General features: G+C 45.8%; 1 protein-coding gene across 2 annotated transcripts in view; it reads right to left on the reverse strand.

Annotated features, from left to right (window-relative positions):
• Window positions 1–15,274, reverse strand: part of LOC138767892 (ICOS ligand-like) — a 71,232-nt gene that overhangs the window by 40,885 nt on the left and 15,073 nt on the right. For both annotated transcript variants that reach the window (XM_069945756.1, XM_069945755.1), the window contains exon 4: window positions 13,482–13,769. In XM_069945756.1, the coding sequence (XP_069801857.1) occupies window positions 13,482–13,769 (288 nt within the window). The remainder of the gene's footprint in view (window positions 1–13,481; window positions 13,770–15,274) is intronic.

The following is a 15,274-nucleotide window of genomic DNA, read 5'->3' on the forward strand; positions in this document are numbered from 1 at the left end:
AGGCACATATACACATCCTATAAGGGACGAGGCACATATACATCCTATAAGGGACGAGGCACATATATATCCTATAAGGGACGAGGCGCATATACATCCTATAAGGGACGAGGCACATACACATCCTATAAGGGACGAGGCACATATACATCCTATAAGGGACGAGGCACATACATCCTATAAGGGACGAGGCGCATATACATCCTATAAGGGACGAGGCGCATATACACATCCTATAAGGGACGAGGCACATATACATCCTATAAGGGACGAGGCACATATACATCCTATAAGGGACGAGGCGCATATACATCCTATAAGGGACGAGGCATATATATCCTATAAGGGACGAGGCACATACATCCTATAAGGGACGAGGCGCATATACATCCTATAAGGGACGAGGCACATATACACATCCTATAAGGGACGAGGCACATATACATCCTATAAGGGACGAGGCGCATATACATCCTATAAGGGACGAGGCGCATACACATCCTATAAGGGACGAGGCACATATACATCCTATAAGGGACGAGGCACATATACATCCTATAAGGGACGAGGCACATATACATCCTATAAGGGACGAGGCACATATACACATCCTATAAGGGACGAGGCACATATACATCCTATAAGGGACGAGGCACATATACACATCCTATAAAGGACGAGGCACATATACATCCTATAAGGGACGAGGCATATACATCCTATAAGGGACAAGGCACATATACACATCCTATAAAGGACGAGGCACATATACATCCTATAAGGGACGAGGCACATATACACATCCTATAAAGGACGAGGCACATATACATCCTATAAGGGACGAGGCATATACATCCTATAAGGGACGAGGCGCATATACATCCTATAAGGGACGAGGCACATATACACATCCTATAAAGGACGAGGCACATATACATCCTATAAGGGACGAGGCACATACACATCCTATAAGGGACGAGGCACATATACACATCCTATAAAGGACGAGGCACATATACATCCTATAAGGGACGAGGCACATACACATCCTATAAGGGACGAGGCGCATATACATCCTATAAGGGACGAGGCACATATACACATCCTATAAGGGACGAGGCGCATATACATCCTATAAGGGACGAGGCACATATACACATCCTATAAAGGACGAGGCACATATACATCCTATAAGGGATGAGGCACATATCCCTTATAGGATGTGTATATGCCTCGTACCTTATAGGATGTATATGTGCCTCATCCCTTATAGGATGTATATGTGCCTCGTCCTTTATAGGATGTGTATATGTGCCTCGTCCCTTATAGGATGTATATGTGCCTCATCCCTTATAGGATGTGTATATGCCTCGTACCTTATAGGATGTATGAGGCACATATACATCCTATAAGGGACGAGGCACATATACATCCTATAAGGGACGAGGCACATATACACATCCTATAAGGGACGAGGCACATACATATCCTATAAGGGATGAGGCTTATATATCCTATAAGGGACGAGGCATATATACATCCTATAAGGGACGAGGCATATATATCCTATAAGGGACGAGGCACATACACATCCTATAAGGGACGAGGCACATATACATCCTATAAGGGACGAGGCGCATATATATCCTATAAGGGACGAGGCACATATATATCCTATAAGGGACGAGGCGCATATACATCCTATAAGGGACGAGGCACATACACATCCTATAAGGGACGAGGCACATATACATCCTATAAGGGACGAGGCACATACATCCTATAAGGGACGAGGCGCATATACATCCTATAAGGGACGAGGCACATATACACATCCTATAAGGGACGAGGCACATATACACATCCTATAAGGGACGAGGCACATACATCCTATAAGGGACGAGGCGCATATACATCCTATAAGGGACGAGGCACATATACACATCCTATAAGGGACGAGGCACATATACATCCTATAAGGGACGAGGCACATATACATCCTATAAGGGACGAGGCACATATACATCCTATAAGGGACGAGGCACATATACATCCTATAAGGGACGAGGCATATATATCCTATAAGGGACGAGGCATATACATCCTATAAGGGACGAGGCGCATATACACATCCTATAAGGGACGAGGCGCATATACATCCTATAAGGGACGAGGCGCATATACATCCTATAAGGGACGAGGCGCATATACATCCTATAAGGGACGAGGCACATATACACATCCTATAAGGGACGAGGCGCATATACATCCTATAAGGGACGAGGCGCATACACATCCTATAAGGGACGAGGCACATATACACATCCTATAAGGGACGAGGCGCATATATATCCTATAAGGGACGAGGCACATATATATCCTATAAGGGATGAGGCACATATATATCCTATAAGGGACGAGGCATATACATCCTATAAGGGACGAGGCGCATATACATCCTATAAGGGACGAGGCACATACACATCCTATAAGGGACGAGGCGCATATACATCCTATAAGGGACGAGGCACATATACATCCTATAAGGGACGAGGCACATATCTATATCATAAAAATGAAAGTCTGTCCTTCTCTCTGTCTGTCTGTCCCCTATAGACTTCCAAACGCCTGAACCGTTTGTCCCCAAATTTGGCCCACAGATACATTGGGTGCCCGGGAAGGTTATTGCGAAGGTCCCGTCCCCGCCAGATGTACAGGAGGGGAGGGGGAGGGGAAAGAGAGGCGCCCCATAGAGATGAATGGGAAAATCTCCTCACTGCACACACAGGTGATATAATTAGCTGCAGCAGACACGGCAGTTGGAGCCTTAGCAACCAATAGGATTACTGCTTTCATTTTCACAGGGAGCAATGGTTGCTAGGGAAGCTGCCTCACAACATCCACAGTAATAACTGGTAGACCCCCTACTCCATCTATACAGTACAGGTATACAGGACCCCCTACTCCATCTATACAGTACATGTATACAGGACCCCCTACTCCATCTATACAGTACATGTATACAGGACCCCCTACTCCATCTATACAGTACATGTATATACAGGACCCCCTACTCCATCTATACAGTACATGTATATACAGGACCCCCTACTCCATCTATACAGTACATGTATATACAGGACCCCCTACTCCATCTATACAGTACATGTATATACAGGACCCCCTACTCCATCTACACAGTACATGTATATACAGGACCCCCTACTCCATCTATACAGTACATGTATATACAGGACCCCCTACTCCATCTATACAGTGCATGTATATACAGGACCCCCTACTCCATCTATACAGTACATGTATATACAGGGCCCCCTACTCCATCTATACAGTACATGTATATACAGGGCCCCCTACTCCATCTATACAGTACATGTATATACAGGACCCCTCACTCCATCTATACAGTACATGTATATACAGGACCCCCTACTCCATCTATACAGTACATGTATACAGGACCCCCTACTCCATCTATACAGTACATGTATACAGGACCCCCTACTCCATCTATACAGTACATGTATATACAGGGCCCCCTACTCCATCTATACAGTACATGTATATACAGGGCCCCCTACTCCATCTATACAGTACATGTATATACAGGGCCCCCTACTCCATCTATACAGTACATGTATCCAGGACCCCCTACTCCATCTATACAGTACATGTATCCAGGACCCCCTACTCCATCTATACAGTACATGTATATACAGGGCCCCCTACTCCATCTATACAGTACATGTATATACAGGACCCCCTACTCCATCTATACAGTACATGTATCCAGGACCCCCTACTCCATCTATACAGTACATGTATATACAGGGCCCCCTACTCCATCCATACAGTACATGTATACACAGGGCACAATAGGTATACCAAACTGTGACTGGGTAACACTGCCACACCAGACCTGACCAATACCGCCATACTGTGACTGGATAACACCGCCACACCAGACCTGACCAATACCGCCATACTGTGCTGGATAACAATGTCATACCAGACCTGACCAATACCGCCATACTGTAACTGGATAACACTGTCATATAAGACCTGACCAATACCGCCATACTGTGACTGGATAACACTGTCATATAAGACCTGACCAATACCGCCATACTGTGAATGGATAACACCGCCACACCAGACCTGACCAATACCGCTATACTGTGCTGGATAACACTGTCATACCAGACCTGACCAATACCGCCATACTGTGACTGGATAACACTGCCATACCAGACCTGACCAATACCGCCATACTGTGCTGGATAACACTGTCATACCAGACCTGACCAATACCGCCATACTGTGACTGGATAATACTGCCATACCAGACCTGACCAATACCGGCAAACTGACTGGGTAACACCGCCACACCAGACCTGACCAATACCGCCATACTGTGACTGGATAACATTATCATATCAGACCTGACCAATACTGCCATACTGTGACTGGATAACACCGCTATACCAGACCTTACCAATACCACCATACCGTGACTGGATAACACCGCCACACCAGACCTGACCAATACCACCATACTGTGACTGGATAACACCGCCATACCAGACATGACCAATACAGACACACTGTGACTGAATAACACTGCCCTACGGGTAAATACAACCCTGCAGGTATACAGGACACTACAGGTATACAGGACCCCAAAACTATACACTACAGGTGCACGGGACCTCCTCAAAACTATATACTACAGGTATACAGGACCCCAAACTTTACACTACAGGTATACAGGACCCCAAAACTATATACTACAGGTATACAGGACCTCCACCAACTTTATACTTCAGGTATACAGGACCTCCACCAACTATATACTACAGGTATACAGGACCTCAAACTATACACTACAGGTATACAGGACCCCAAAACTATACACTACAGGTATACAGGAACTCCACCAACTATATACTACAGGTATATAAGACCCCAAACTATACACTACAGGTATACAGGACCTCAAAACTATACACTACAGGTATACAGGACCTACACCAACTCTATAATACAGGTATACAGCACCTTCACCAACTCTATACTACAAGTATACAGGTCCCCAAATATACTACAGCTATACAGGAACTCCACCAGCTATATACTACAGGTATATAGGACCCCAAACTATACACTACAGGTATACAGGACCTCCACCAACTCTATACTATAGTTATACAGGACCCTCAAACTATTTACTACAGGTATACAGGACCCCCGAACTATATACTACAGGTATACAAGACCTCCACCAATTATACACTACAGGTATCCAGGACGCCCCTTGATAAAGCGATTTAAAGGCGAAACGTGCGTCGGGGTTGCGGTTACCAGACACCACGATGGGTAAGCGTCTCATTACACTATCATTTATATTGCGGATATAGGCTGACATTGTTATCAGCGATCCGAGGCTGTGTAGATACACTGCAGGGCTATATGAATATTGATTGTGACGTTTATATGATATAGTGATATATGTTAGAGTTATCATTAGAGATATGGTGGTCTGGTGACCTATTACTGCTGGATTCCCTTTTGCACTAGAAACAGATTAATGGTTTTATTGATTTTTTAATCATGTTTAATAAAAATTAATATATTTTAAAATTAGCTTTGTGTGGTATAATTATTATTTATAAACTACAGGTATACAAGACCTCCACCAACTATACATTACAGGTATACAGCACCAACTATATACTACAGGTATACAGGACCCCCGAACTATACAGTACAGGTATACAGGACCTTCACCAACTGTACACTGCAGGTATACAGGACCTCTCTCAACTATACACTACAGGTATACAGCCCCCCCCCCCCAAATACATAGAAACATAGAAGATTGTCGGCAGAAAAAGACCACTGGGTCCATCTAGTCCGCCCTTTTAGTATTTTCTTCCTTATTATCTTAGGATAGATATATGTCTATCCCAGGCGTGTTTAAATTCTGTTATTGTAGATTTACCAACCACCTCTGCTGGAAGTTTGTTCCAGGTATCTACTACTCTTTCAGTAAAATAATATTTTCTTACATTGCTTCTGATCTTTCCCCCAACTAACCTCTCACTGTGTCCTCTTGTTCTTGAGCTCAGTTTTTTACTAAAAACACTCCCCTCTTGAACCTTATTTAGTCCCTTAACATACTTAAAGGTTTCAATCATGTCCCCTCTTTCCCGTCTTTCCTCCAGACTGTACAGATTCAAATCCTTAAGTCTTTCCTGATATGGTTTATGCCTCACACCCTCCACCATTTTTGTAGCTCGTCTTTGGACCCGTTCTATTTTATCAATGTCCTTTTTTAGGTGAGGTCTCCAGAACTGGACACAGTATTCCAGATGTGGCCTCACCAGAGCTCTATACAGCGGGATCACAATCTCCCTCTTCCTACTGGTTATACCTCTAGCTATACAGCCCAGCATAACATTATATATACAGCCCAGCATACCATTATATTTATATACATCCCAGCATACCATTATATATATATACATCCCAGCATACCATTATATATATATATACACCCCAGCATACGATTTGCTTTCCCCACCGCCTGGTTGCACTGGTGACTCATTTTAAGGCTTTCAGAAATCATTACCCCTAAATCCTTCTCTTCTGAAGTTTTTTCCAACACAGTACTGCCGATGTGATACTCGGATAGAGGATTCCTCCTCCCCAAGTGCATTATTTTACATTTGGAAACGTTGAACTTCAATTTCCACTGTTTGGACCACGTATCTAGCAAAGCTAAATCATTTTCCATATTACTGACACCTCCAGGAATATCCACCCTATTGCACACTTTTGTGTCGTCAGCAAACAGACAAACTTTACCTACCAACCCTTCTCCTATGTCACTATCCTTACCTACCAACCCTTCTCCTATGTCACTATCCTTACCTACCAACCCTTCTCCTATGTCACTATCCTTACCTACCAACCCTTCTCCTATGTCACTTACAAACATATTAAAAAGAATAGGACCCAGAACAGACCCTTGAGGCACACCACTTGTAACCAGTCTCTGCTCGGAATATTCACCATTACCATCACCCCTCTGATATCTATCCTTCAGCCAACAACAAATCCACTGAACTATCCAGGGATTAAGTCCAATTTTCTCCAACTTCTCTATCAGCTCTTTATGGGGAACTGTATCTGTGGCTTTGCTGAAGTCCAGATAGGCGATATCCACAGCACCACCTTCATCCAGTACTATTGTGGCATAATCAAAGAAATCAATGAGATTAGTCTGACATGATCGGCCCTCAGTAAAGCCATGCTGGTTTGGATCCATCAAATTGTTGATTCTTAGGTGATCCATTATCTTCTTTTTTAGAAGAGTTTCCATCATTTTCACTACTACAGATGTCAGGCTCACTGGCCTGTAGTTACTGGGCTCTTCTCTATTCCCCTTCTTGTGGATTGGTATAACATTGGCTGTTCTCCAATCATCCGGGACATCTCCTGTTAGCAGGGATTGGTTATACAGATCTGTCAGGGGGGCAGCAATCACAGATCTGAGTTCTTTAAGAACCCTGGGATGGATCCCATCTGGACCCATCGCCTTATTCAGCTTTAAACGGGCAAGTTCCTCTGCAACTTCAGCCTCTGAAAATACTGGAGCCGAACCCATATAGCTGGAGGCAATGTTGTGTCCAACCATCCTGTGATTGTGAAGGCCGCCTTCTGAAAACACTGAGCAGAAGTAACTATTCAAATAGTCAGCGACCGCCTTATCTCCATCAATAAACGTATTCTCCCCATTACTTATTTTAGTAATGCTGCAGCCATTCTTCTTCTTCTTCCTACACACTACAGGTATACAGGAACCCCCCCCAACTATACACTATAGGTATACAGCCCCCCCAACTATGCACTACAGATATGCGAGACCCCTAAAAACTATACATTGTGGGTATACAGAACCCCTCCAACTATGCACTACAGGTATACACTAATTCCACTGATTAACTCAGATGAAACAATACCTTTAGCTTGGCCTCCTGGGCACCTTAGAACAAATCTAATTAACACACTGACACTTTATACCCGGGCAGCGCCGGGTACATTTTCTAGTAATATCATAAAAATCAAAGTCTGTCTGTCTGTCCTTCTGTCTGTCTGTCTGTCCCCTATAGACTTCCAAACGCCTGAACCGTTTGACCCCAAATTTGGCCCACAGATACATTGGGTGCCCGGGAAGGTTATTGTGAAGGTCCCGTCCCCGCAAGATGTACAGGAGGGGAGGGGGAGGGGAAAGAGAGGCGCCCCATAGAGATGAATGGGAAAATCTCCTCACTGCACACACAGGTGATATAATTAGCTGCAGCAGACACGGCAGTTGGAGCCTTAGCAACCAATAGGATTACTGCTTTCATTTTCACAGGGAGCAATGGTTGCTAGGGAAGCTGCCTCACAACATCCACAGTAATAACTGGTAGACCCCCTACTCCATCCATACAGTACATGTATATACAGGGCCCCCTACTCCATCCATACAGTACATGTATATACAGGGCCCCCTACTCCATCTATACAGTACATGTATATACAGGACCCCCTACTCCATCTATACAGTACATGTATATACAGGACCCCCTACTCCATCTATACAGTACATGTATACAGGACCCCCTACTCCATCTATACAGTACATGTATACAGGGCCCCCTACTCCATCTATACAGTACATGTATATACAGGACCCCCTACTCCATTTATACAGTACATGTATATACAGGTCCCCCTACTCCATCTATACAGTACATGTATATACAGGACCCCCTACTCCATCCATACAGTACATGTATATACAGGGCCCCCTACTCCATCTATACAGTACATGTATATACAGGACCCCCTACTCCATCTATACAGTACATGTATATACAGGACCCCCTACTCCATCTATACAGTACATGTATACAGGACCCCCTACTCCATCTATACAGTACATGTATACAGGGCCCCCTACTCCATTTATACAGTACATGTATATACAGGACCCCCTACTCCATCTATACAGTACATGTATATACAGGTCCCCCTACTCCATCTATACAGTACATGTATATACAGGGCCTCCTACTGCATCTATACAGTACATGTATATACAGGACCCCCTACTCCATCCATACAGTACATGTATATACAGGACCCCCTACTCCATCTATACAGTACATGTATATACAGGACCCCCTACTCCATCTATACAGTACATGTATATACAGGACCCCCTACGCCAACTATACAGTACATGTATATACAGGGCCCCCTACTCCATCTATACAGTACATGTATATACAGGGCCCCCTATTCCATCTATACAGTACATGTATATACAGGACCCCCTACTCCATCTATACAGTACTTGTATATACAGGACCCCCTACTCCATCTATACAGTACATGTATATACAGGACCCCCTACGCCAACTATACAGTACATGTATATACAGGGCCCCCTACTCCATCTATACAGTACATGTATATACAGGGCCCCCTATTCCATCTATACAGTACATGTATATACAGGACCCCCTACTCCATCTATACAGTACATGTATACAGGACCCCCTACTCCATCTATACAGTACATATATATACAGAACCCCCTACTCCATCTATACTGTACATGTATACAGGACCCCCTACTCCATCTATACAGTACATGTACTGTATAGGTGGAGTAGGGGGTCCTGTATATACATGTACTGTATAGGTGGAGTAGGGGGTCCTGTATATACATGTACTGTATAGGTGGAGTAGGGGGTCCTGTATATACATGTATATACAGGGCACTACAGGACAGGTATACCAAACTGTGACTGGGTAACACCACTACACCAGACCTGACCAATACCGCCATACTGTGACTGGATAACACTGCCATACCAGACCTGACCAATACCGCCATACTGTGATGGATAACACTGTCATAACACACCTGACCAATACCGCCACACTGTGACTGGATAACACCTCCATACCAGACCTGACCAATACCGCCATACTGTGACTGGATAACACAGCCACACCAGACCTGACCAATACCGCCATACTGTGACTGGATAACACCGCTATACCAGACCTGACCAATACCGCCATACTGTGACTGGATAACACTGCCATACCAGACCTGACCAATACCGCCATACAGTGACTGGAAAACACCGCTATACCAGACCAATACCTCCATACCCCCCTCGAAAAGACACCAGATTTTCTGGCAAGTCTGAACAGGAGGGTACTGCCCCTCTGCAAGTTGCTACCCTACACACCAGACCATGGGTGCCTAATGGTAAATACGACCCTGCAGGTATACAGGACACTGACACTTTATACCCGGGCAGCGCCGGGTACATTTTCTAGTACATCCTATAAGGGATGAGGCACATATCTATATCATAAAAATGAAAGTCTGTCTGTCTGTCTGTCCTTCCTCTATAGACTTCCAAACGCCTGAACCGTTTGTCCCCAAATTTGGCCCACAGATACATTGGGTGCCCGGGAAGGTTATTGCGAAGGTCCCGTCCCCGCCAGATGTACAGGAGGGGAGGGGGAGGGGAAAGAGAGGCGCCTCATAGAGATGAATGGGAAAATCTCCTCACTGCACACACAGGTGATATAATTAGCTGCAGCAGACACGGCAGTTGGAGCCTTAGCAACCAATAGGATTACTGCTTTCATTTCCACAGGGAGCAATGGTTGCTAGGGAAGCTGCCTCACAACATCCACAGTAATAACTGGTAGACCCCCTACTCCATCTATACAGTACAGGTATACAGGACCCCCTACTCCATCTATACAGTACATGTATATACAGGACCCCCTACTCCATCTATACAGTACATGTATATACAGGACCCCCTACTCCATCTATACAGTACAGGTATACAGGACCCCCTACTCCATCTATACAGTACAGGTATACAGGACCCCCTACTCCATCTATACAGTACATGTATATACAGGACCCCCTACTCCATCTATACAGTACATGTATATACAGGGCCCCCTACTCCATCTATACAGTACATGTATACAGGACCCCCTACTCCATCTATACAGTACATGTATATACAGGACCCCCTACTCCATCTATACAGTACATGTATATACAGGACCCCCTACTCCATCTATACAGTACATGTATATACAGGACCTCCTACTCCATCTATACAGTACATGTATATACAGGACCCCCTACTCCATCTATACAGTACATGTATATACAGGACCCCCTACTCCATCTATACAGTACATGTATATACAGGACCCCCTACTCCATCTATACAGTACATGTATACAGGACCCCCTACTCCATCTATACAGTACATGTATACAGGACCCCCTACTCCATCTATACAGTACATGTATATACAGGGCCCCCTACTCCATCTATACAGGACATGTATACAGGACCCCCTACTCCATCTATACAGTACATGTATATACAGGACCCCCTACTCCATCTATACAGTACATGTATATACAGGGCCCCCTACTCCAACTATACATTACATGTATATACAGGACCCCCTACTCCATCTATACAGTACTTGTATATACAGGGCACAACAGGTATACCAAACTGTGACTGGGTAACACCGCCACACCAGACCTGACCAATACCGCCACACTGTGACTGGATAACACTGCCATACCAGACCTGAACAATACCGCCATACTGTGACTGGATAACACTGCCACACCAGACCTGACCAATACCGCCATACTGTGACTGGATAACACTGTCATACCACACCTGACCAATACCGCCATACTGTGACTGGATAACACTGTCATATAAGACCTGACCAATACCGCCATACTGTGAATGGATAACACTGCCATACCAGACCTGACCAATACCGCTATACTGTGCTGGATAACACTGTCATACTAGACCTGACCAATACCGCCATACTGTGCTGGATAACACTGTCTTACCAGACCTGACCAATACCACCATACTGTGACTGGATAACACTGCCATACCAGACCTGACCAATACCGGCAAACTGTGACTGGGTAACACCGCCACACCAGTCCTGACCAATACCACCATACTGTGACTGGATAACACCATCATATCAGACCTGACCAATACCGCCATACTGTGACTGGATAACACCGCTATACCAGACCTGACCAATACCACCATACCGTGACTGGATAACACCGCCACACCAGACCTGACCAATACCGTCATACTGTGACTGGATAACACCCCCATACCAGACATGACCAATTCCGACACACTGTGACTGAATAACACTGCCATACAAGTAAATACAACCCTGCAGGTATACAGGACACTACAGGTATACAGGACCCCAAAACTATACACTACAAGTGCACGGGACCTCCACAAAACTATATACTACAGGTATACAGGACCCCAAACTTTACACTACAGGTATACAGGACCCCAAAACTATATACTACAGCTATACAGGACCTCCACCAACTATATACTTCAGGTATACAGGAACTCCACCAACTATATACTACAGGTATATAGGACCCCAAACTATACACTACAGGTATACAGGACCTCAAAACCATACACTACAGGTATACAGGACCTACACCAACTCTATAATACAGGTATACAGCACCTTCACCAACTCTATACTACAAGTATACAGGACCCCAAATATACTACAGGTATACAGGAACTCCACCAGCTATATACTACAGGTATATAGGACCCCAAACTATACACTACAGGTATACAGGACCTCCACCAACTCTATACTATAGTTATACAGGACCCTCAAACTATTTACTACAGGTATACAGGACCCCCAAACTATATACTACAGGTTTACAAGACCTCCACCAATTATACACTACAGGTATCCAGGACCCTCAAACTATAAACTACAGGTATACAAGACCTCCACCAACTATACATTACAGGTATACAGCACCAACTATATACTACAGGTATACAGGACCCCCGAACTATACAGTACAGGTATACAGGACCTTCACCAACTGTACACTGCAGGTATACAGGACCTCCCTCAACTATACACTATAGGTATACAGCCCCCCCAACTATGCAGTACAGATATGCGAGACCCCTAAAAACTATACATTGTGGGTATACAGAACCCCTCCAACTATGCACTACAGGTATAAACTAATTCCACTGATTAACTCAGATGAAACAATACCTTTAGCTTGGCCTCCTGGGCACCTTAGAACAAATCTAATTAACACACTGACACTTTATACCCGGGCAGCGCCGGGTACATTTTCTAGTACATCCTATAAGGGACGAGGCATATATACATCCTATAAGGGATGAAGCAGACATGGGCGGGGCCCTATAACCACCCCTTGCACCTCCCATGATCCTCTGGTCCCCAGTGTCACCCACTCTAGCAGGTTTGGCGCAGTCGCGGACTCACACGGCTCAGAGGTCACGTTTCCATCCTTGGTGACTATGACGCACAGGATGTTGAGGTGGGAGGAGATGTTGAGGGTGATGGTGCTGGACACATTGATGATCTCCCCGTTCTGCTGAACTTCCTGCTGGACACGGCCATCTTGGACCTCGTTGTTGTCATCACCGCTAATCCAGATTATCCTGGGCAGATGGCCGGCTCCCTGCGAGGTGCAGGTCAGGGTCCTCTCCTGGCCATACGGGAGGTGCTCCGCAGAGGTGAGGTCGCCGACCACCGGAGTACTGAACCCAGCTGCAGATACAGACAGGGAAAAGGTGAAGGGGAGGTCTGCTGAGGTAAAGGGGAGGTCTGCTGAGGTAAAGGGGAGGTCTGAGGTGAAGATGAGGTCTTCTGAGGTCTGAGGTGGTGAGGTCTGCTGAGGTCTGAGGTGAAGGTGAGGTCTGCTGAGGTCTGAGGTGAAGATGAGGTCTTCTGAGGTCTGAGGTGGTGAGGTCTGCTGAGGTAAAGGTGAGGTCTCAGGTGAAGGTGAGGTCTGCTGAGGTAAAGGTGAGGTCTGAGGTGAAAGTGAGATCTGCTGAGGTAAAGGTGAGGTCTGCTGAGGTAAAGGGGAGGTCTGCTAAGGTGAAGGTGAGGTTTGCTGAGGTCTGAGGTGAAGGTGAGGTCTGCTGAGGTGAAGGTGAGGTCTGCTGAGGTAAAGGTGAAGGTGAGGTCTGCTGAGGTCTGAGGTGAAGGTGATGTCTTCTGAGGTCTGAGGTGGTTTGGTCTGCTGAGGTAAAGGTGAGGTCTCAGGTGAAGGTGAGGTCTGCTGAGGTAAAGGTGAGGTCTGCTGAGGTCTCAGGTGAAGGTGAGGTCTGCTAAGGTCGAGGTGAAGGTGAGGTCTGCTAAGGTCTGAGGTGAAGGTGAGGTCTGCTAAGGTCTGAGGTGAAGGTGAGGTCTGCTAAGGTCTGAGGTGAAGGTGAGGTCTGAGGTGAAGGTGAGGTCTGCTGAGGTCTGAGGTAAAGGTGAGGTCTGCTGAGGTCTGAGGTAAAGGTGAGGTCTGCTGAGGTCTGAGGTTAAGGTGAGGTCTGGTGAGGTCTTACTGAGGTCTGAGCTGAAGGTGAGGTCTGAGGTAAAGGGGAGGTCTGCTGAGGTCTGAGGTAAAGGTGAGGTCTGCTGAGGTGTGAGAAGAGGTAAAGGTGAGGTCTGAGGTGAAGGTGATGTTTGCTGAGGTCTGAGGTGAAGGTGAGGTCTGAGGTAAAGGTGAGGTCTGCTGAGGTGTGAGAACAGGTAAAGGTGAGGTCTGAGGTGAAGGTGATGTTTGCTGAGGTCTGAGGTAAAGGGGAGGTCTGCTGAGGTCTCAAATGAGGTCTGAGGTGAAGGTGAGGTCTGCTGAGGTGAAGGTGAGGTCTGAGGTAAAGGTGAGGTCTGAGGTGAAGGTGAGGTCTGAGGTGAAGGTGAGGTCTGAGGTAAAGGTGAGGTCTGAGGTAAAGGTGAGGTCTGAGGTAAAGGTGAGGTCTGAGGTGAAGGTGAGGTCTTCTGAGGTGTGAGAACAGGTAAAGGTGAGGTCTGAGGTGAAGGTGATGTTTGCTGAGGTCTGAGGTGAAGGTGAGGTCTGCTGAGGTAAAGGTGAGGTCTGAGGTGAAGGCGAGGTCTGAGGTAAAGGTGAGTTCTGCTGAGGTGTGAGAGGTAAAGGGGAGGTCTGCTGAGGTCTGAGGTAAAGGGGAGGTCTGCTGAGGTCTGAGGTGAAGGTGAGGTCTGAGGTGAAGATATGGAGGTCCCTGGCCATCCTCGGGGAGTGTGGCGGTAAAGTTATGGGG

Source organism: Dendropsophus ebraccatus, chromosome 11 (genome assembly GCF_027789765.1).
Source record: "Dendropsophus ebraccatus isolate aDenEbr1 chromosome 11, aDenEbr1.pat, whole genome shotgun sequence".
In the NCBI taxonomy this organism is placed as follows: domain Eukaryota; kingdom Metazoa; phylum Chordata; class Amphibia; order Anura; family Hylidae; genus Dendropsophus; species Dendropsophus ebraccatus.